General features: G+C 39.0%; 1 protein-coding gene across 1 annotated transcript; it reads left to right on the top strand.

Annotated features, from left to right (window-relative positions):
- Positions 1 to 1,786: 1,786 nt before the first annotated feature.
- Positions 1,787 to 24,347, top strand: gys2 (glycogen synthase 2). The gene is made up of 16 exons (XM_041964130.1): positions 1,787 to 1,910; positions 3,560 to 3,741; positions 4,489 to 4,680; positions 4,794 to 4,979; positions 8,568 to 8,712; positions 9,076 to 9,193; positions 9,294 to 9,414; positions 9,616 to 9,722; positions 11,402 to 11,461; positions 11,618 to 11,696; positions 19,289 to 19,402; positions 20,486 to 20,612; positions 21,143 to 21,238; positions 21,446 to 21,609; positions 21,935 to 22,015; positions 24,126 to 24,347. Exons 1-16 carry the CDS (start codon positions 1,787 to 1,789, stop codon positions 24,345 to 24,347), a joined length of 2,118 nt encoding a protein of 705 aa, XP_041820064.1.
- The last annotated feature ends 405 nt before the right edge of the window (positions 24,348 to 24,752 follow it).

Genomic DNA, 24,752 nt, shown 5'->3' with positions numbered 1-24,752 from the left:
ACAGAATACAGGAAGGCCCTCTGCAATACCAGGCCAACCTATTACTCATTGTTAATAGAGGAATATAAAAACATGTTCTTTTTAGCCATGTAGCCAGACTGACACAGAGACATAACTCTGTTGAGCCATGTATTCCCTTAGCCCTCAGCAGTAACAACTTCATGAGCATCTTTAATGATAAAAATCAAATTACTAGAGACAAAAATGTATCAACTCCTGGCCTCAACTTGTACTGATTTATCTTCAAACACAGAAACCTTAGAAACAGCTGTTAAACCTGAGACTGCTTTCTCCCATTGACCTTCACGAGCTAATGTCCAATTTCTTCATCTAAGCCATCAACTTGTTACTAGACTCCATCCCAACTAGGTTTTGCCCTTAATTGGCTCTTCTTTATTAGATATGATCAACTTGTCTTTAACAACAGGCTATGTACCCCAGTCCTTTAAAGTAGATGTTATGAAACCTCTTCTTAAAAGCCTAATCTTCATCCAGCGGTGTTAGTCAACTATAGATCTATATCTGCCCTCCCCTTTGTCTCTAAAATTCTTGAAAAAGCAGTCACTAAGCGGTTGTGACTATCTATATTACAATAGTCTATTTGGGCAGTTACAGTCAGGACTTAGAGTGCATCACAGCACAGAGACTACACTGGCTAAAGTTACAAATGACCTACTAATTGCATCAGACAAAGGACTTTGTCTGGTTACATGTTACTGCTACATTCAACACCACTGACCAACACATCCTCTAACAGAGACTGGAACACTTAATTGCCATTAAAGGAACTGCACTAAGCTGGTTTAAGTCCTACTCATTAGATTGATTCCTCCATGCATATTTAAGGTAGTCACAGAGTTCCCGTGCTTGGACTGATACTACTCACTCTATATATGTTGCATTTAGGCAATATTAACAGGAAAGGCTCACATAAATTTTCAGTGCACATTTGTCAATGAAGGCAGATGAAATCTGTTAACTAAACTTAGCATTGTTGGGTTTCTGTAGATGAGTATGGTCTGTACCAGCTCTGTATGGAAAGTGTCCTGGGACAACTTTTGTTGTGATTTGGTACTATATATATCATGCTGAATTTAGTTGCATTAAAATATATATTTCTTCAATAGACTGTTGAGGTTAAAGATGCATGGTGCCAATTTAGTGTCATTATCAGGTTTGAGTAAATGTGTTTTGTTCCATATTCTCAGTTTTTAATTTAATATTCTTAAATTGTATTCAATATTCTCAGTGATGCAGAGGTTACAAAATAAAATTAATATTTTAGGCTCAAACTGCCTCATTGTCTGTTGGTCAATTGCAATGTTATTGTCAAATAAGATAAACAAAAAAACAACTTTTATTGAAGACAAAAATAGTAATTTTTCAAAAAGCACAAAAGCAAAGTAGTCAACAGCACTGTAATGATGCTCAAATTCATGAGTGGATCACTGCCAGTCCCCTTGTCCTCATGGGCAGAGCTGCTTTCATTCATCCACATTTCAAAATCACATTCAGTTCATCACACCCAAGTCCACCAAACCTTTAACCCCGATGTGTGTGCGTGTGTGTGTGTACAGAAAGTAAACATCCCCTCCTCCTCACTGGAGGTCAGTCTCAGTAGGCGGGGTGGAAGCTCTTTGCCCCCATGAGTGTCTTTTATCTCGTGCTGTTGTGTCCTGTGGGACTGTTCCTGCTGAGCCCAGGACCTCCACCTGCAGGATTCCTCTTCAGACTGCCACAGTTCTATATTCCAGGTGGTGTCTGTTGGGCCTCTAGACGTTTCAAGATGCCATTGTCACGTTCCCTGTCCATGACGTCTCTGAGCGGGCTACTGCCGGCCTGGGAGGAGGACAAGCTGCCTGTAGAGGACCTGCTGCTCTTTGAGGTGGCCTGGGAGGTCACCAACAAAGGTCAGATCATAAGTGTAATGATGCTTTGATATCCGAATGAAATTAGAAGTTTGAACTGATGCAGCATGAGTTCAACTACAGAAGGCCTTTCAAATTATTGCAAAATTCTATTCTTGCAAATTTTGTATTTATACATCTCATGACACAGACAGATTTCACATATTTGACTATAATCCTCATTTTAGATCACAATCAGCCCTACTGAAGATGAAAAGATGATTTGCCTTTGGCACGAAACTGCTTGACTTCTCTCTGATTGCATAACAACAACTAAGAAAATAATTCTGGAAAGAATATTGTATTAAAACTAATAAATGGTATAAATCCACAAATTCCTGTAACTGAACGACTTAAAAGCCTGACTAGTTGGCTGTAGGGGTATTATTTGTGTAAAACTGTGCCTCTTTGCCCCTTAAAGAGCAAATACTGAAATCCGTCTGAAGAGCTAAACATTAAACAGCAGATAAGTGGTGAAAGTGGAGCCCTTGCTTTGGCTGCCTCCTGAAAATGAAAATGAAATCAAAGGCACAAACATGAAAAATGCATTTGACGGTGAACAAACTGGATGAAAAATTGAAAGAGGTACCAGTGTGTCACCTTTTATAATAGTAATAATTATACATTATTTGTCTACACAATAACTACCATTATAAAATCCATATAAAATATCCTGTAGACTCAACAGGGGTTTGAGCTTCAAGACTGCAGTATCTTGGCCTAATACAACCAATATTTAACTTTAATATATATAATAATTGTAATATGTGCGTGTCTCCCTGAAGCTGGAGTCTTCTGCCAGAGGCCTGGGAGAGGCCAGGGTTCTGCTCAGTTTCTTAGCTGTTCCTAGGACTGCACTCACTCCCTCATTTTTGAGCTTCTCAGATTTTTACATTACAAAGGAATAATTAGTTCCATTGTTGCAGCACAGCAAGTTGTCTTTCTGACCCTAAAACTTTAATTTTGTCTCGACAGCAGCACTTACACCTATGAAGTCTGCTCGTCCAAGACTTCAAACATATGCAATCATTTCCACAGAAACCCCAAAACTAAATTCTACAAGATTCTATGCAATACATGTGGTCAAACAGTTCAGAGGTTATCAGTCACTCTGCTTTTTTCTCTGCCTGCAGGTCTTATATAATGCCTGCTCTCTGATACCGCCTAGACGTCATTATGTGCTCACTGACTGTTGATAGTCTTTCAGAAATATTTGCCTTTTTGTTGCCAAGTAAGAGACTGGGGAAAAACATTTCCACGTGTTTTGGTCTGTGTGTCACAAACTGGCTCAGGGAACGTGACAAGTAGAGGTCCATGCAAGAAGGTAATGCAATACATACATACATGTGTGTATTACATGATATGTGTGTAATGTATGTACATATACTCAAGAATATATATAAATACACACACACACACACACAAGAGGTGTGTGTAAGGTATGTGTACAGTATGTATGTATGTAAGTTTAGCTTGTCATTGCTTCTTATTCCTGGCTCTCTGAATTTGTCATCTCACCTTTGACCTTTATTGCTATGTTGAGATAGAACAGTGCAGCAAGCAGCAAGCCCTCCATCTTTGTTGACGATACGAATATTTAAAAAAAGTGATTTCAGAGCCTAATTTTCCTTTCACTGTGTGTGAACTTGCAGTTGGAGGAATCTATACAGTGATTCAGACCAAAGCCAAGATCACAGTGGATGAATGGGGTGAGAACTACTTTATGATGGGACCCTACTTTGAACACAACTTTAAGACCCAGGTGGAGGGCTGCGAGCCACCAAACCCCGCCATCAGGAAGGCCATGGACGCTCTCATACACAACGGTTGCCAGGTGGGAATGTGTGTGTGTGACGGTGAGACTGTGTACTGTGCATTTTGCTGTGAATATTTACCACACTCTCATTGAGGTGCGGCCTGATGCAGTGTGGTTCTAGCCACTGATCTCTAGCCACTAGATGGCGGTGGTCATATACCAGAGACCCTGATGATCCAGGAAAATAGACATATTCTAATGTCCTATCTGACCAACATGCTGTGGACCATTTTCAGGGAGACCACTTGAGTAACAACAGTATTAAAAAACTGGTTTACTGAATAATTTTTATTCAAGCATTGTGCTTAGTTACAGCTATGAGCGACTTCATTGGACTGGATGTTAAATGTTTCATGAGATGTAAAACTGCAACCACAATAACGGCTTTTTGGGTTTAAAAACACACATTGTGATATGGAATAAGAAATGCTGAAGAAACAATTACTTTAAGTGATATTGTTCTATTACTCAAATAGATTTTTATTATATGGACTTACTGGAAAGAAGTATTATATAGGTCAGTCTTCTTCTACTTAAGTAAAGACGCTGACAAACCTTTCTTCTCCACTCTTACTGGCCAGAAAAGTGAATGTCTGTCACCAGCTGTGTGTGAGCCACGACGATTTTCATATGCACTCTGACCACAGTATGTTTCCAGTGTAACAGGTGCTCTGGAATTTGATTTTGAAAACCTTAAACTATATTAAAAAAAAAACACAAAATAAGTCTTTCAGTGGGCTTCTTTTGCTGATATTTATGATGCAGGTTCATTTTGGCCGCTGGCTGATCGAGGGCAGTCCCTATGTGATCCTGTTTGACATTGGCTCTGCAGCCTGGAATCTGGACCGCTGGAAGGGGGACCTGTGGCACACCTGCAACGTTGGCCTGCCCTACCACGACAGAGAGGCCAATGACTCGCTCATCCTGGGCTCCCTGATCGCCTGGTTCTTCAAAGAGGTCAGCTGGTGTTCAGCCTGCTGTTCATCAGTCCCTAAATTTCAATTTCACAGCTTTACCTCAGTTACAATGCAATTTTATCCAGGCACTGCTATTTCCAACTTTTTTTCCAGTTAACAGATCAGCTGGGAGACAAACCAAATGTCATTGGTCATTTCCATGAGTGGCAGGCTGGTCTAGGGCTTATTCTCTCTCGCTTCCGTAAGATTCCCATGGCAACAGTCTTCACTACACACGCCACCCTGTTGGGACGATACCTCTGTGCTGGGAATGCCGACTTTTACAACAACCTGGACAAGGTGAGAGGTCAGGAGGGCTGGCCATGCCGTACATAGAAACATGCAAATACTGCTGAAAACTAGACTGTAATAAATAGGGGCACAAAGTAGGCAATTGCCACAACCTTACTGTCAGTGACAATGCAGATCCTGTATTATTCTCTCATCTGGAGGCCATGTTTTGTAAAGGGACATTGAGTCAAATCCTGTTTTAAGGGCTTTGTGATTTCAGTTGACATTGTTCTTACATGGTGCATAATCCTAAATGATTCCTGTTTAGTTAAATTACCACAAACTAAGTGACAAACATCAAATGGTGAAACATTTCCAGCACATGAGTACTAGTTAGTTTCTGTGTTTCTAAGGAAATACAGTGAGACTGTCACATGTGCACATGTGCTGTAGCCACAATTAATAGAACTGTAGAGCTCTTAGATCCAGCCATGTGTTTCTGAGGAACAATTTTTAAATCCAGTTTGTGTTTAATTTTTGTTTCCAAGGTGATACAACAATCATTTTAAACATCACAGACAAGGAAAATGTTAGATGGTTTGGAAGTAGCATCTGAGATCTAAACTTCTTGTGTAAAACAATGATGGATTGAATAAATGGAGAAACGGCTGGATTACAACCTGGCCTGCTGGGCATGAACAGAACAAAAACATACTGATGCTTTTAGTCCAGTCAGGGTAGTTACAACAGTAGAATAGTCATTTTTACTAATTATTCAGCAGCAACTTTTTCCGAGCGTTTTGGAAAGGTTTCATAGGTCCATAGGTCAGAACTCTCACATGTCTATCTAAAAAAAATAACACACCATCATTTTCTATCCATAACTAAATCCAAAGCAGGTTACTCACACACACACACACACTTGTACTTGTACTATCTTTGTTCGGACACTCACTGACATAATACATTGCCTAGCCCCTTACCCTAACCTTAACCATCAAAAATAAATCATCATCACATACATACACCCATCGGTTCCATTGGATTCATTTTCACATTCAAAGGTTCAGGCCAAAATTTGCAGCCTTTTACAGCCACTTAGAGCATCATTAGTGATGTTGAATTGTGTGTGGAGGGGCCAGTGCAATGCTTGTAATTGGCTCTTTGCTGCTCACATCTTAAAGGTCAGCATGGAGCTAAAGGCCACTCACTGGCTGACTGGATCATTGACAGACAAGGTGTTTGTAACATCAGACAGCCCTGAGAAATTTCATCTGTTCTGTGAAAGCAATCACATCAATATGCATTATAAGCTTTGTTGACTGTTCTTCTGGCTGACTTATGATCCACATATTTGATTCGTCTTCTCCAGTGGCTGGATTTCTATGACATTATATATAATTATGATTAAACATTTTGAAGTTTAATGAGCAGTGGGAGGCCAGAGTTGCACTTTGAGTGATGTCCATGTGTTACATTAATTCCTGTCAGTAAACAAGATTTTTTACAGGCTCTACTCACCTTTACACACACATCATACAAATACACATTCAGCATCAGAATGAGTCTTTGTTGTGTGCGTCTTTGGCATGCTGCAGGCAAATTCCCCACAAAAAAGGCTGAATTGCAGTGAGCACCAGCGCAAAGACTTTCAAAGGGTTTTAATGTAGCAAATTCAATTACAAAGTCAATAATTTGGTGAATTGACGAAAATTTATTCAATTTTTTAACTGGTCCGGAAGATTATGTGGCTATGTACAGGTAGCAGGGTAAAACTATTGGCATATTGATGGAATATTATTAACTATTTTCCATAGACTTGTAGGACCAAATAGACATTGTTGACAACTCAATAGCACTATGAAAATAGAATTATACAATTTTCCCTTACCTTTGGTGCATGACTATCATTTTTCACATTAAAGAATACATGTGTGACGAGCAACATGCCCCACACAACATATCAAATCATGCTGGCACAGAGACAGTTCTATTTGACCTGCTTTTTTCCAGCCGTATTTCCAAAGAGATACCAAGGACCAGTTACACTCCTCTGTATGTAGGTGCACTGCCCACATAATTTAGAGAGGGGGGAACCTACATTTACAAGAGCAAAGGAAGATCTTAAATGGTCATGTGAGGTGTCAGCCAAAATGTCAGAGCGTTCAGCCTGTCAAGTTGCTGATGTGTAAATGCTTAGTGGAGTTATGATTCAAATCAAAGCCCTGGTGTTGCTGTACTTGCTGCATTTCAACTATTAGTATGTAATATGGAGTTGCGACACAGCTTATATAGTAAAGAGAAACTCTTTTCCGTGTCACTACACAATGACAATGTTGTGGGAGCTCTGAGAGGGACAGAAAGAGACTGAACAAACTGCTCAGGAGAGCTGGCTCTGTCCTGGACTGGCCTCTGGACACCACTGAGAACATAGGTACACACAGTGGGGGCCCTCAGCAGCTCCTTCAGTAACAGACTGCTGCATACGCTCTGTAAGAAGGACACTACTGCAGGTCCTTCATTCCAACACACGTCAGGTTATTCAGTACATATATATTTTGATTTCCACTGTGACACACACACACACACACACACACAGATAGATAGATAGATAGATAGATAGATAGATAGATAGATAGATAGGAATTCATCAAGAGTCTTAATTGTCATTGAGCATGACATGTCAATGAAAATTTCATTGCAACCCCCATGTTAGAAACAGATAATAAGAAAGATAAGAAAGATTAGAAAGAATAAAATTAATATAACTACAATAAAATAAACCAACATGCAATAAAAATATTTGTAAAAGCAATTAAAAATATACCAGAATGAAAATATACTAAGGCAATAAAATATACTAACAATAAACAATAAAATATGGAAGTGAAATGTGCCAACAGAATAAAATATACAAGCAGAATAAAAAATACACAGTGAAATGTACCGACAGAATAAAATATACAAGCAGAATAAAAAATACACAGTGAAATGTACCGACAGAATAAAATATACAAGCAGAATAAAAAATACACAGTGAAACGTACCGACAGAATACTGTGCAAAAGAGCAAAATACTGTATGTAACTTATTCATGCCAACCATGTGCAAGTTCTTGTTTAAATCCTTGTGCAATTTTTCAAAATTTCTCAATACTTTCCATTGGCAATATATTTTTTATAGTCTTTTGTATGAAATGCACATATATATAGTCAACTTCTTATTTTGTATTTTTTATTTTCTATTGCCTTTGCTATTGCAATTTTTATTAATGCTGCCTGTAACACCAAATTTTCCCAGCTGGGGATTAATAAAATTAATCTTATCTAATCTTATTTTATTGATTATCTTATTGATCTTATCTGATTACACTAATCTACTTACAAATACTGAACTACATGACTAATGTTGTAAAACATCAGAGTAATAACACTTAAAACTAATTCTTTACAATGATGACACCCACACACTGTCAGCATAAATATTGCAAGGGGTGTGTTTAATGCCATCCTATCCTGACACCTTTAGCAAGGCACAGTCTGATGAATTTCACACTGAACCAAGAAGGTTATAACTGAGATTCTTTGAAAAAATTGCCCCTCACCCTGTATTGACCTGCCCCATGTGTGTATATGTGTGTATATGTGTGTGTTGTAGTTCGACATTGACAAGGAGGCGGGTGAGAGACAGATCTATCATCGTTACTGCCTGGAGAGAGCAGCGGTCCACTGTGCTCATGTCTTCACCACAGTCTCCCAGATCACTGCTGTGGAAGCTAACCACATGCTTCACAGGAAGCCAGGTGGGGAAGCTTTTGATGCTCCGCGGAGTTGATGTTTTTTTATATTAAGGTTGCCGATGTCAGTTGGTCTATTCATATAGATAGATAGATAGATAGATAGATAGATAGATAGATAGATAGATAGATAGATAGATAGATAGATAGATAGATAGATAGATAGATAGATAGATAGATATACTTTATTTATCCCAAGCTGTGAAATTGCAGCCAAGCTGGGAAATTGCATTTCATCAAATAACACAAATCTACCTGGCAGATTAACTTGACAGTTACTAATAATATTTATGGTCCTCAGCGGATGGCCCCCTCACCTGTCCTCCAGCACCACAGTAAAGCACTCCAATTGTTGTGTTGTTGGTACAGATGTGGTGACGCCTAACGGTCTGAATGTGAAGAAGTTCTCGGCCATGCATGAGTTTCAGAACCTGCACTCCACCAGCAAGGTCCGCATCCAGGAATTTGTCAGAGGACACTTCTATGGGTGGGTAGAGTTTATGAATGTAGTTGATCCATCTCATGTAGTGGCAACACAGAATGGTTGTTTCCTTTAAACCTGATAATAATTCTTATCCCTCTGGCAGTCACCTGGACTTCAACCTGGAAAAGACCCTCTTCTTCTTCATTGCTGGACGCTATGAGTTTTCCAACAAGGGAGCTGATATTTTTCTTGAATCACTGTCCAGACTCAACTACCTCCTGCGGGTGAGGTCCTTTAGTCCTCTGCACTCTGTAGCACATTGCCATCAAAATTAAATGTGTGAAAGTTGCAAACAGTACATGTTCAAAAAAATTACAACTACAACAAGAGAAAAGAGAAGTATAAATTCTTCAGCACACTGTCAAAATCACTCATTCATCTTGTTCCCCTCTGTTTTTCTACTTCCTTCCACTCTGCATCCACAGGTCCACAGAAATGATGTGACGGTGGTAGTTTTCTTCATCATGCCAGCTAAAACTAACAACTTCAATGTTGAGTCACTGAAGGGGCAAGCAGTACGCAAACAGCTCTGGTATGACCTAATATGTTTTACATAACTGTCCAATACCACTATACAGACAAACATTTTTCATTAGAAACAGCGGCGCACATAACCTTCTTAGTCAGAAACTCCGGTGAGTTCTCAGAGGAGTGTTTGGTGCTCATCACATACATCTTCTTCGCTGTCCTCCTCTGTGTCTCCCTCCCTGTCCTCTGCTTGAGCTCCCTGCATGGTAGATCATGAAGACACACCGACCAGTCTATCATTGAGTGTCAGATTAGTCGTCTCCATCCACAGGTCAACAGCTAGCTTTAGGTCAAGTGTTTCTGTGGTCAACTAGGGCTGAGAGACGATTATGTGACAGACAAGATCTGTACTTGGTTTTCATTATGCTGAGATGTGAGAATCCCCTCTGACATGCTGCACTGCTCAAGGGCATCATAAGAGACAAAATTTAACTAAATTCAAATGCAATATTGCTCTTAACTCCTCGCTAATAATTTGTGCAGTGTTCTGTATTATCTCTGTTCACCCCTCACATCAATATGCACCTCTGAATTCACTCCTAGCTGTTTTAAGAAAGCAAAATCCTCCATAGGACGTGTGTGTTTAGCTTTATGAAATGCTAGGAAGACGTTGTTCTACATTTAATGTTTTGGCTAGTGGGTGACTGGACTTTTCATCTTGACTAGCTTGTTTGTTAGCAATACCTTTGACGCATTTGTGTGCGCCATACTCTTTTCATGATAGGGAAATTCTTTCAGCCTGTATAAAACGCCCTTCCATTGTCTGCTAGATGTGGACGTGAAAGACATATCTTTCACCACATTTCAGTGTGCTAATGCTTAGCTTCAAGCCACAGTACATCGTTGAGCCACTTTTCAGTGAAGGTCTTTTCTTCTGTGCATTGATGACCAGTTATAATTGCTGTCAGCGTTTTTTTCGATTGAGTTTTATGGTGGCTGGCATTCAGAAGTGTTGCATTACCACCATCTGCTGGATTGTAACAGCTTCACAGTGCAAACTGTCTAAAGTGTCCATGCAAAGCGATTGGTGCCTGGTACACAAAGGCACGTTTTGAAATAACTGGATGATGATTTTTGTCATCCATGCTTGCCTGTGTACTAGTTATGTGCACCCCTGATTATACATATAGTGTATGTATATACAGCATTTGACTGACAGATATAATAGTTAGCCTTCATTTGAGCAGGGTAGTTTCAGTGTTAGCAAAGCTCTCTGTATCTCAGACCTGCACAGGTACAATTTAAGAGGGAAGCTGCTCAGTGCAAACACAATCTGATCTGCTGGCCTCTGAGCAGCTCAACTCGGAGACTGTCCTCGCCTGAAAAACAATAGCAGGGGTCCAACTTTTGTGGTCAGGTGAACAAGGACTATCGTTTCTAAGAAACAAATGTAAAAGTGGTGTTGCTTTGTTGTAACACCACAAAACCTCTTAAGGAAGAGGTAGGGGTGGGTTTGTAGGATTGACAAAGTGTTTGAGTGACACTGGAGTTTACTATTCACTTTACATTTCCAGTCAACATTTGTGTAACCATGTTTGTGATCTTTCTCCAACCTTGACCAAGCAGTTTTTGTGCCTAAGGCTTCAGTGTGTGAATTTGGGTTTGGCTTACCAATGCAGGTGAAGCCCATGAGTTTGGGTCAAAGGAACATTTCTGAAACAGGTTTCCATTTGAATTTCATAGGGATACAGCTCACACTGTGAAGGAGAAGTTTGGCAAAAAGCTGTATGATGCTCTGTTAAAGTAAGTATGTATACGGACACTGTAACTGAACCCAGAGGTTTAATGACTTTACACTTTTTTTTACAATTTGTAGAGTACATTAGCACTGATTCTCTGTGATGAATGGAGACAACCCATATTTTATGTTGTGTGTTTTATTGTTTGCACTGTCCTCAGAGGGCAGATCCCTGACATGAACTCCATTCTGGACCAGGACGACTTCACCATTATGAAGAGAGCTATCTATGCCACTCAGGTACCGGAGCCTTTCTCTCATTCTTCTTTTTCTATAGTAAACAGCTACTTGCATCATTTCAAGCTATTTGTTGTTTTCTTCCATCTGGTGTCTTTTTTCCCCCTTTAACACTCCACGACCTGTCCATGGGTCATCAGAGTGTTAAGTACTCTGCCCGTCTAGGGACACAACACATTTAAGTTTAAACTCTTGCCATCCAACATTGGAAAGTTAAGATTCTTGTGATTCTATTAATGCAAACCATTTCAAGATACAATCACAACAGCAGGTGCAATCTCCAAACTTAAACAAGAACAGTCGCACAAGACTGTTTTAGCATTTGAAATTAGCTGTGCTAATCTTCCAAATTTATAGTAAATGGCCTCAATACAAAGATATATGTAGCCTAAATTTTAGTATATATACCCAATGTATGAATGTAGATGGCCTAAGTATTGATTACCTGAATACAAATTTTAACAAGATGAATATAATAAATTGTCTTTTTTTTGGATCACCTAGATATGCCATTAGGGGAAAAAAAAGCTATTTCCTGTTCTCTCTGTTATGTTGTGCTAAATCCTTCAACTTCAGTTTGTTCAAACTTCTATTACTCGATGTCAGTAGCACTTACTGACTGCTGGGGATAAAACTTAATAGTGGTACATTTCAAAAGAGACCAAAACATACATGTACTCCAAATGGTTTCAGAACAGCTTTCATTTTAGTTTGGGTATGCCTGGGATAGGTGTTTTAGACAATTTTACAAGAATGGGGAAAAACAGTGCCACATGACAACCCCAGATGGATACCCCAGAATACATACGCTGAAGTACGTGGCCCAGGTATCCTGTGTGTCAGATTAGTTTCCAAATATGTACAATGTAAATTTTAAGTTTAAGTTTATTTACTTTATTAATCCCAAAGCACAACATCATCTGAAATAATAATAGTATTAAAAGTATATGTTGACACAGGGCTACTCTACAAGACAGGGCCACAAAATTAGCTAAATAACCACAAACATTTGCTTTAGTATTTGCATGCAAACTGGGGCTTTCCAGGCCACTACAGTTCTAGGGTCTCAGGGCTGTTGCTGTTTTGACTGGTTGGCACTTTTGCAAAGTATTCCATAGTCAGCTCATATTAAAATCTATGGAAAAATTGTTATTCCTCATCTGCAGGCTATCACAATTATTTTCGCCTCCCCTCTGGATGGACATTTTCACCAAGATGAGTGATGTTAAGTGATTGTCCTGCTGTGACATCACTCAATGTGATGTGGCCAGAGGTGAAATATGCTTCAAAGTGTCCATCCTTTAGCCAAAAGTGTAATAGAAGTTTTAAATATTTTAAAGTAAATGTTATTTCTATAGCGCCTTTCAAAACCGTTACAGGGTGCTTTACATGTGTATGGGACCACAAAATACAGCACGAAGTTCAAGGAGTACCCAAAAATAGAGAAACAATACAAAATATAAAAAGATGTGATACAAACAACTGCATTCTTTCTATGATGTGTGTGAACAAAAGGTAAGGACAGTTTGACCACACTGTTCATATGTCAGTTAACACACAGGCCCCTCATTCATCCCAGAGAGGCCACTGCGTTTTGAATTGACAATTGTAAATTTTTGAAGTGTAGTTTTCAGATAATTGCAGCCAAAGCTTTTCTAGTGTATTTTCAGTGTGTTAAAAAAAAACTATTAGCTTAAGAGTGCACTTAAAATAAATGTATACATATCAAAAATATGTTAATTTGATGCTGTTATGAAATACCCTGAATTACATTTTATTACATTCAATTTAAAATTGAAATATAGTGTACTTTCGATAAATACCTCGGTGTGGAATTTGCTTTTAGTAAAATTTAAGTTCAACATTTAAAGTGCACTTTTAGATAATTGCTGTCAAATACTTGGAAGTGTATTTGTGTGTTAATGTAGTAACGTACGCATATCAAAAGTATATTAATTTTATGCTGTCATGACATACTCAAAAGTATATTTTTACTTGCAAATCTGCATATATCCATTTGCCATTCAATGTGACACATATAGATACACAAAAGCATGCCCATACAAAGGCTATGTCATACAAAAACTTCAGTCACAACAATGACAATGCTAGTGTCACATTTTTAAAGCTGCATCTTAACATCAAATATACAGAATCATGTATTATGCTGTCAATGACAGGAAAAAATAGGAAGTGACCAATATTTTCAAGGATCAGACACTAAGAGGTGCCAAATATTTCAAGGACAGGCAGGCAATAATGTGCAATGAATGCATAATATATCTGACATATATGTACCATACCATTGTCAACAGTTTCAAACTACACTTAATGATGTATGTAAAAAGTATGTAAAAATACTCTAGTATTCCAGTGTAGATGTATTTGTAATCTGTTAATATTAGATTTAATGTACACTCAAAATACAACTTACATTACATTATGTTTTACAGTTGTGCTTTAAATTGAAGAATAGCATGAGCGAATATAAAATATTTAGTGTATTTCCAGTATATTAGTATACTTAAAGTGGTCCCATTTTAGCACTGTCAAGTATACTTAATACAACTTTGACAGGGCCCGGAGGCACGGGGTTTCAGGACTAAAATGCAAGACTCAGACACGATCAGCAAAGTTACAAAATAAAGAAGTGATTTATTTAACAAAAGGCGCTCAGGATAAATAACACAGCACATACAATGTATGGCAACAAAGTACAAACGAAAGACGCTAATAATAATTTGGAAGGTAATTTCAAAACTCAAAAAGGGCTCAAATGGCAAGAATAAAGTATCAACTGAAAATCTAAGCAATGCTAGAAAAATACTAAACTAAACTAGGACTACTTCCAAAACAAACTAGGAACAACACGGAGACAAAGATCTTGGAATGCTGGATAAATCACGGCTTGGTACAAAGACATGGCACGAGACAATCTGGCACAGGACAAAGGGAGACGCGGACTATATATACACGAGGTAACAATGAACAGGTGGAGACAATTAGGGCGGGGAAGACAATCAGACAGGCGGGAAACACACTGGGAAGTCAAGGGACCTGAAACGAGAGGAGAGTTAGGTTTCACAATAAAACAGGAAGTGCAAGACAAGACATGACGCTCGTGAACAAAAACACTTAACAAATCTGACGAGACATGACAAACTTAAGCTGGACTTTTGTACAACTTAAATACTGAAAAAAAAAATTGTTCCAATTTAGCACACTTTATATTATTTAATAGCTTGGATGCAAATACAGTTCAGTATGCTCAGTATACTAACATTTAGTATATTCTAGCTTATTTTGTTTTCATTAGGGTATAAACACTTTCATTTGAAGTACTTTCTAACAAACAAGCAGAACCTAATTTGTAACTGTTACATGATGTTTTGAGTAACTTCAAATGCTTTGTATAATATAAAATAAAAAAACAATTTCACATCAGGTTTCCTGTGGCTGTAAGGTTTGAACCTGCTCCATCATTATACAGTAGCCAAAATAGCAAGAAAAAAAAGCTGTAAAAGATAAATCTCCACCGACGCATTCTCATCCTCAGCTCTGCTTTTATGAATGGATGAGGCATTTCCCCTGGAGTGATCAATGTGAGCAATGGCCCCTACCGGAGATGAATTATACTGTGACATGAGGGGGATTTCCCCTGAGTGAAAAGCATGAATGAACATCAGAGCCATAACAAAGATGAGTGTGGGTTAATTACCTTTCTCCATCCCAGACCATGGGTTAATAGACCGGCTGTATCGAGCTGATGTATGTTACAGCACAGTGTTACAAGGGCTCACAAAAAGGTCTTCCTCAATTAAATGAATTTATGCCGGTGTCAGTATTTCAGTGATGGGATATGGAGTGAGAGTGGTATTGACTGCAAGTGTGTGGAGAGTGATGGAATGGAGGCCCATCCTGATTGGTGATTGGTTGAAATGCGCTTGCGATTATTTCTCTCTTTGTCAGTTTTCATGTTCAGCCCTTCACTTTTTCCATCCACCCACACTTTTCACTTGCAGCCTTGTTAATTTCACAGAGTTGGATACCCAGTATATCCGTCTCTCTTGCCGTTTCCTTAAAAAAGGAACACATCTCAAGGTTTTATACCTTAAACAATTGATAAGATTGTGACACTTCAGTTTGGAGTTATTCAAATTCTGCTGTTAAAGGGTCAATTCAATTCAATTCAATTCAATTTATATTCATATAGCGCCAAATCACAACCATAGTTGTCTCAGACACTTTACATTTTCATTTTATCTACAGAGACCCAACAATTCCCTCATGATCAAGCACTTGGTGACAGTGGTGAGAGAGAGAGAGAGAGAGAGGGAGAGAGAGAGAGGGAGGGAGAGAGAGAGAGAGAGAGAGAGGACCGGGGTTGGACAGAAATCACAGTTTTGACAGCTATAATAGATTTATAGGTATACGAAGTACATATGGCATGGTATATGCCTGTGTGATATATTTATGTATGTGATGTATTAACATATTAATAGCAGATAGTAAATGAACATTGCACGGCACTAATGATCATATGATAATGGTAGCTTAGCTCATCACAATAAAGGTTGTAGTGGATGTCCAGCAGGGGAACCCAGTAGTCGCTCTCCCATCGGACCTGCGAGATAAGAAAGCACAAAGACTCAGTGGAAGAAGCTAAGTCAGTAACATGACTTGATAGGACAGAAACGCATACAGATGGAGAGGGAGAGAAGAACAGAGGTTTGGGTGTCATTGGAAGTCCCTCAGCAGTCCAATCCTATGGCAGCAAGCTAGGGGCTGGTCCAAGGCAAGCCTGAGCCAGCCCTCAATGTAAGCTTTATCAAAAAGGAACATTTTAAGCCTGCTCTTAAATGTAGAGAAGGTGTCTGCCTCCCGGACAATAGCTGGAAGATGGTTCCACAGAGGAGCTTGCTACTTAAGGATCTGGCTCCCATACTGGTTTTAAAGAATTTAGGAACCACCAGTAATCCTGCATTCTGGGATCCGAATGTTCTATTAGGGTAATACGGTACCATGAGCTCTATAACATAAGATGGTGCCTGACCATTTAATGCTTTGTAGGCAAGGAGAAGGATTTTAAATTCTATTCAGGATTTTACAGGCAGCCAGTGCAGCGCAGCTAATATCGGAGAAATATGGTCTCCTTTCCTGGTTTTTGTCAGAACACGTGCCGCAGCATTCTGTTTTAGTTGGAGAGTATTTAGCAACTAATTGGGACAGCCTGATAGTAAGGAACTGCAATAATCCAGCCTGGAAGGAACAAATGCGTGGACTAGTTTTTCTCCATCATTTTGAGACAGGAAGTGCCTGATTTTTACGTTACATAGGTGGAAAAAGGCAGTCCTTGAAATTTGTTTTACGTGGGAGTTAAATGACATATCCTGATCAAAGATGACTCCCAGATTCCTTACGGTGGTACCGAGGGCCAGCGCTATGCTATCCATAGTTACTATCTCATCGGATAGTGAGTTTCTAAGGTGTTTTAGCCCAACAACTATATCTTCAGTTTTATCTGAATTCAATAACAATTCAATAACTTTATTTCCTTAAGACACACTTGGAGTTTAGTCAACTGATTGGTTTCCTCTGGCTTCATTGATACATAGCTGAGTATCATCTGCATAACAGTGTTTCCTGACTATGTCGCCTAGAGGAAGCATAGAGTGAATAGGATCGGTCCAAGCACAGAACCCTGTGGAACTCCGTGACTTGCTTTAGTGTACATAGAGGAATCATCATTACAAACTGAAATCGTTCTGAAAAGTAGGATTTAAACCAGCGTAATGCAGTTCCCTTGAAGCCAATGAGGTGTTCCAGTCTCTGTAGTAGGATACCATGGTCAATGGTGTCAAATGCGGCACTGAGATCTAGTAAGACTAGTACAGAGACAAGTCCTTTGTCTGATGCAATTAGAAGGTTGTTTGTGACCAATGCTGTGTTTGTGCTGTGGTGCACTCTAAATCCTGACTGGAAATCCTCAAATAAACTAATATTATGTAAAAAGTCGCACAGCTGGCCAGCAACTGGTTTCTCAAGATATAGGTCTATAGTTGGCTAAAACCCCTGGATCAAGTGTAGGCTTTTTAAGGAGAGGTTTTATTACAGCTACTTTAAAGGACTGTGGTACATAGCCTGTTGATAGAGACAGGTTGATCATGTCTAATAAAGAAGAAAACATCTTTAAACAGCCTGGTCAGGTCAGTTCAGCCAAATTGCATTTCAATGAAGTTGTGGTATTAACAGCATTGATAAATAAGGTAAAAAATCTGTAACATTTCCCTGACAATTTAATTTCCTTAAACAATGTCCTGGATATTCTGGATAATCCAAAGACCTTACTGAACAGTTTACATAGCGGCTACTTTGTACTAAAGATGTATGATATTTCCATTGCAGTGTACCACAATCTGTTTTTGTCTTTATTGGCTGAGAGTTACAGGCTGAAGATGTTCTCTGATTTTAAATTATTACATCCTAGAAATGTATTAAGCTTTTCCTTAAATTCTCAGGATTTCACACCATACATGAAGTTTGATTTTAAAAAACAGGACTGCAGAATATGAATAAAGTAACTTGTATGGTGACATTTTTGCATATTAGATCACATGGTCAGTTATTATGGCATGTGTCTTAAAACACTTGTTAAAGTCTGTTTTTCAGCATAACTTTCACTATTTATTTACCTATTGTTGTGTACAGTGTGTTTGTGTGTATGTGTGAGAATATATATTGCATGCTGTCTGTTATGTTACTTCAGTGGTTTGAGACACAGGAGCGTTCTTGGACTGTAAAGTTGGGGTGATCTCACACATTTCAGACTTATTGTTCTGACTGAGCCATGGAGGTCTGCCTGTCTGAACCAGCTTATTTAACCATCTGAATAGCTGACATTATTCACAAATTCAATAAACCTGTTGAACACTCCAGAAGACTCACTTGGTAACCTTCATGAATTCCCTTCAAGAAAAAAACAAGAAACTTTGGGATTTTTAAAATGAAGCATGACTGTTTCTGTTTTGTGTCATGATTAGGTGTGAGACAGTAGCCACATATCACCAGCTTATGCCTGCACTGATCAATACTGTTCATAATCACAGCCTGAAAGGTTACAAGTCACGGACCACTGAATCAAACACTCATTATGTCCTTACTTCTCACTCCACTGCTTTCGGCATGTGTGCTTGTATGTGTGTGACATATACTGTGTGAATGCAGCCGTGTAAACATTTACATTTACGGAAAATCAGCTGACACTCCACAGAGACCCACATACCAGCATTCAGGACAGCCAGACTATATTAATACATACAATAATGGTGTTCACAGTGGACTTAAGCATGTTTCAGTCTTTTACTTGAAGCAATGAGCATAAGCTTCTTTATTGACTGATTAGCTGATTAACACTGTTATCGCTGAAGAGAAATGGATTTGCTGCAAAGCAATATCAAATTAAACATCAATTAAAAATGGTCATTAGCAGAAATCTATCCAAATATCATCCCTTCAAATTGACATTATGATATAAATCTAATCTAGCGAGAGACCAAACTGACCTTTCTCCTCTGTTAAACTAAAACAATATGCAGAGACACAGCCTCCCTCCAGTGACCACTCACAACATGCTGGACGACTTAACAGATCCCATCCTGTCCAACATCAGACGCATTGGCCTTTTCAACTCCAGGAATGACCGCGTAAAGGTAGATACCAACTCCTTTATATGTTTATCATCACTGTGTTCTATGCAGTTTGTGAAAATGTCTCAGCTTTCAGTTGCTTGGTGATGATGATGTGCAATGCTTGACAATATTTTGGTCAAAACTAGAAGGACTAGAGCACTTTGCAGACAGAATTAATGTCAACCTCTTGTGTGGCACCAGAGGAAAAGTCAAGGGCTCTCCAAAGTCAGTAAGACTGAATGTCTGTTCAAAATTTCATGGTTATCCATCCAAGAGCTGTTGAGATATTTTAATCTGACTGACCAACTGACTGACAGACCAACATTGTCGCTAGCATGGCTCAAAAGTGATTCAGGGAATATAATCTTTAGTTACCACATTTTACTGTTATATACTATTACTTCATTATAAGTACTAGTTGTTTTTGTTGGTGTTGTTGAAGATAGGTCTGTTGGTAGATTTAACTAGATTGATTGTCAACTAGTGCAAAACTAAGCATCAAACGCATCATGTATCAAAGTAATGAAAGTGTTGCTTTGTCTTTAATGGTTTGTCCTGCAAGATTACAACATTTTAACAAATTGAATGCTACTGCAGCCACTGCAGCTACAGTTTCTTCTTTAATGTGCGAGGCCAGCTATTCATCACTTCATAATATGGAAAACAAGAAAGTATCTATAATACATTATAGATTTGTTTACCATTCAGCAAGTAGTAATGCAATAATCAAATCTTTTTTGAGGATCTTTTAGGGAGCATGCATGTGTTCAACTTTAGTGAATTTTGGGGGAATATGATGATTTTTATCAGTTGTTATTTAGTGTGTGCAAGAGGCACTAGACTGAGGGAAATGTAATAGCTGAAATGTAAAGGGATCACCAAAACATTAAGATTCATCCTCTGGGATCTCTGAACAACAACAGAAAGTTTTAAGTCATAGGATATTTATTTATTGTAGACTGCAGCTGATGACAAGTCTAATCTGTAGAATTCATAAATAGCAAACAATCTGCAGTGCTGACTCATGAATATTTCACTTCTACAACCAGTTTCAGGTTTGTACTCAGTATCTCTCTGAAAATGTCTCCCTGTGTCTCCTCTAAGGTTATCTTTCACCCTGAGTTCCTGTCCTCCACCAGTCCTCTGCTGCCAATGGACTATGAGGATTTTGTTCGTGGCTGTAACCTTGGAGTTTTCCCCTCCTACTATGAACCGTGGGGATACACACCTGGTAACCTTTTACCATCACATTGTAACCTATAATATGCAAGTGGGCATGCATCTAAACACACTTCTGCTTCATGTTTCTGAAATACTGAGGCACTGCAGTTGTTCTCCATAGCAACTGCATGAAAGAATGATGGATTAGTTCTTCAACACTGCCATAAGAAATTCTGCGAAAGCTGAAGTTTATACTGTACATGCTGTATATTCCTTACACCCTTTGCAATATGGCAGCCTATGTAAGCTGAACTAGACGTCAACTTTCTGTATCCCAATGCACACTATGTGAATGAAACAACCTGAGCCAATGAAACCTGCAAGCCAGTACAGGCCTACAATGCAAGCTGTGCTGCCTTACTTATGTAAGACGTGTACTTTCTGCAGAAATCTGTTTACGCAGTGCACGCTTTGAAAAAACGCAGTCACTGTGAGTTGACTTAGACTTCTAGACTTAGATGGTGCATTTTGTCACCTGTTATCAATACACATGACAATAAACATACTGTACCTATTCTGAACTGTGCTGTACCTCCTTAGGTGAATGTACTGTAATGGGCATTCCCAGTGTGACCACCAACTTGTCAGGTTTCGGCTGCTTCATGGAGGAGCATGTCTCAGACCCTGCTGCCTATGGTGTGGACACACACGCAAACACACACACACACACACACACACACACACACAAAGGGGAATTGTCATATATATATCAGTGCTTTTGTTGCCTTTTGTCAAAGCAATGTCCTTTCATTTTGAGAAATCATATGAATGTCAGGTACTGTCTGTGTTTTTTCTTCTCCTCTCTCCTCCACGCCACCTCTTGTCTCTCACTGTCTCTATCAGGTATTTACATCGTGGACCGGCGGTTTCAGTCGGCCGAGGAGTCCTGCAACCAGCTGACCCAGTTCATGTTCAGTTTCTGCCAGCAGTCTCGGCGCCAGCGCATCATCCAGCGGAACCGGACTGAAAGGCTGTCTGACCTGCTGGACTGGAGATACCTGGGACGGGTCTGTTGCACCAGCACCAAAAAGCTGTTTGATATGAGAACAAATACAACATCATGTCTATCAGGCAGAATACTGTATTCATGTCTGAACACACAGTTCACATGACAGCAATCATAATAGTAATCAATAAAACTCTGCATGCATGAATACAGTTAGAAGGAAACTGAGATAGGAGCACATTAGGTTTGAAACTGAGCTGTATCAAGAAATGACAGCTTCTGAAACTGAAAATTCCAAATTTCAAAACCAAGGAGAAAAACTTAGCAAGGTGTTCAGTTTAATATTGTTTGGTTTTTGATGTACATGTCTGACTTGTGATTTGCAGTTCTATATACATGCCCGCCATCTCGCACTTAGCAGAGCTTTCCCAGACAAATTCAAGATGGACCCCATGGCCCCTCTGAAGGTGAGGAACACCGGGATCTGGGATTCAGCTCCATATTTAATTTTAGGAGTGACTGGAGTACAAAAGAGATGGTAACAAGTTGTATTCATTGTTCAGCATATGGTTGGGGTCAAAGACTATGTTGTTGACCAGGCTTAAAAAAATGTTGTAGGAGGAGTCTGAGTGTCTCTCAGGGGGTTGGCCTCCAATCTTTGACCAGATTTTCATTTGTGAAAAGTGACACAAAATGAAAATATTGATATCTTTGAATTGTCATGTCTGAGTTTTGCCAGTTAAACTAAAGGCCTGTAAAGGCCTGTGTAGAATGTAGAAAAGAAAATTCCATCTAACCATCCAAATAATTTACTACATTCAAGGGTCTCCTTTTATTGTCAGCAGAATATCTCCCTTTCATAAAGCCTGACTGGTCCAGATTAATTAACTTAGGCAGAATGGATTCAAGTCTTTTTGCTAATAACAATCTTATAACTGTGATCCTGATCTTTTTACACTAATATGTGGAAGATTCCTTGGTTGAGGGAGCGTTCTGTTTGGACAAAAACTATTAATCACTGACAGAAAAAATGAGTGAGTCAAGAGTTCTTCATAAAAGCCATCTGGTCCTACAACCCTGTCTTCTAAATCATGTTTGTATACTGCTAATTTGCATTCATAATTCCATTTTGCGGACAAATCCAGCATTTGAGTGAATGAAACACTTCATTTTATGTACCACACTGCAGTCGCAGGGAAAGAGTCCAGACTGTGACTAGGTTTAGGCAACAAAAGCACTTTGGTTTAAAGTTAGGGGGGAAAAAAAGTGATTGCAGCTAACTTTTTCTGTATGAAAATAGACCATTATCTATAACCAAGTGTCTAACATAACCATAAAAAGTTGAACAATTCTGTAGTTACTAAAATGTAATTTCTAGGAGACAGGGTTTTATTTGTAGGTATTAAATAAACTGGAGCCAGGGGATAGGTATTATTGTCATTTCTGGAGTTCCTATAGAGGTATTATTCAACCTGTGCCTAAACATAATATTTTATTGCCAATAACGTCTAAGAAGGAAATTTAGCAAATAGGTGATAGGTGAAGGTGATATTCAAAAGCAAACAGAAAAAAAAAACAACTTTTGTCAATCTTAACTCATGGCTTACAGTGAAATGACATTTAAACTTCCTCTGTAATGTCCTCCAGGCTGATTTCCTTCTGTGTAGAACAGAGTTTGTACTGGAAAAAGAGAGCAACAACTTTAAATGCCATTGCGTTGTTAAGCACAATTTCTCAATGGTGCTACGAACTGAAAACCGTTAAAGTATTTAAAGAATATCTTTAGGTGGTTCCCAGTGAAATGCTGACTGAGAACCTTGGACGAAGTCTTACTCTAACTGCACATGCATGTACATGAGAACACCTCTGATGTACTGACTGACGCACAGTGGATACTGTTGGATTTGACCCATTTGTCAGGCTTTAATTGACAGCCTAACATTTGGTTGACTGACATGACATCATCGTGGAGTGTGCCACTCCACCTTTCTCCTGTTGTCTTCCTTCTTTGATTCAAGGGCTATGACTGACTATATTTCATATACAATTGTATGAATTGATACAAATTGGAATTTCAGTCACAATGAGATAAACGTTTAGTTCATTGTTCATATGTATTAATATGGGAGAGTTATACTAATCAAGTTGAAAATAAATGGGGAAATGAAAGAAAGAAAAAAGGAAGGAGGGAGAGAAAGCGGGATAAGAAAGCAGAAATTAAGGAAGGAAAGAAACACAGAGGGAAATTGAAAGAAAGGGAAGGGAGGGAAGAAAAAAAAGGGAAAAATGAAGGAGGAAAGTAACAGAGGGAAACGGGAAAAAGGGTCGGAAAGAAAGGGGGAAATAAAGGAAAGAGTGAATTAAAGAAAGAAGGAGACAAAAAGGGAAAAGGAGAAGAAAGACAAACAGTGTTAAAAGGGGAGTGTAAGTCTGAAGTTGTAGTGCATTACCAGTACATGAAAGCACCAACTGAAGACTTCGATACAATCTATGATTGATTGTGATGGATAATCTATTTGCTGCAAGTCTGTCAGGTGGTTTTCATAGAACTCAAACTGAAATCCTTTGTCTCCACAGACAGAGGGTTTCCGTTACCCCAGGCCCTACTCGGTGCCCCCCTCTCCCTCTGCCTCCCTCCACTCCACCCCCCACCACAGTGATGTGGAGGACGATGATGACGATGAGCCCTACGATGAAGATGAGGAGGCTGAGAAGGACCGGCTGAATATCAAGGCTCCATTTGTGCTGGGTGCTGTGCCAGAGGGCAAAAAAAAGCAACCAGGAGAGTCAGGAAACTGAAATTTACTCTGAGTACCTGCAGATTGTACACAGGTTTACAGTCACAGTCGCCCAGTGCTACTGCTGGATCTGTAGAGAGTAATCACTCACAGAAACACACTGGTGAAGGAGATCACATTCCTGCTTAATAAGGTCACCATGTACCCAGAGACAAAATTCCTGAAAGTTATATCCTACTCCTGATCCAAGCCCACCACAAAACCCAGATTCCTGGTCGGAGGTTTAATTGTGGTGTCCTTAAGATCCATTCTTGTTGTAATATACATGGATACAGAATTATTTTGTTTTCAATTGCTATGCATATGACAGACAGTGACATGATATGTTCTATTCAATAATTCTAGCAGCTACTAATCTGCTCTGCCTTGATAACAGTTAAATAAAAAATGATTTTTAGTTCTAACC

This window comes from Chelmon rostratus, chromosome 22 (genome assembly GCF_017976325.1).
Source record: "Chelmon rostratus isolate fCheRos1 chromosome 22, fCheRos1.pri, whole genome shotgun sequence".
Taxonomy (NCBI): Eukaryota; Metazoa; Chordata; class Actinopteri; order Chaetodontiformes; family Chaetodontidae; genus Chelmon; species Chelmon rostratus.
The sequence above is the reverse complement of the archived record's forward strand: the minus strand, read 5'-3'. Positions and strand labels throughout refer to the sequence as shown.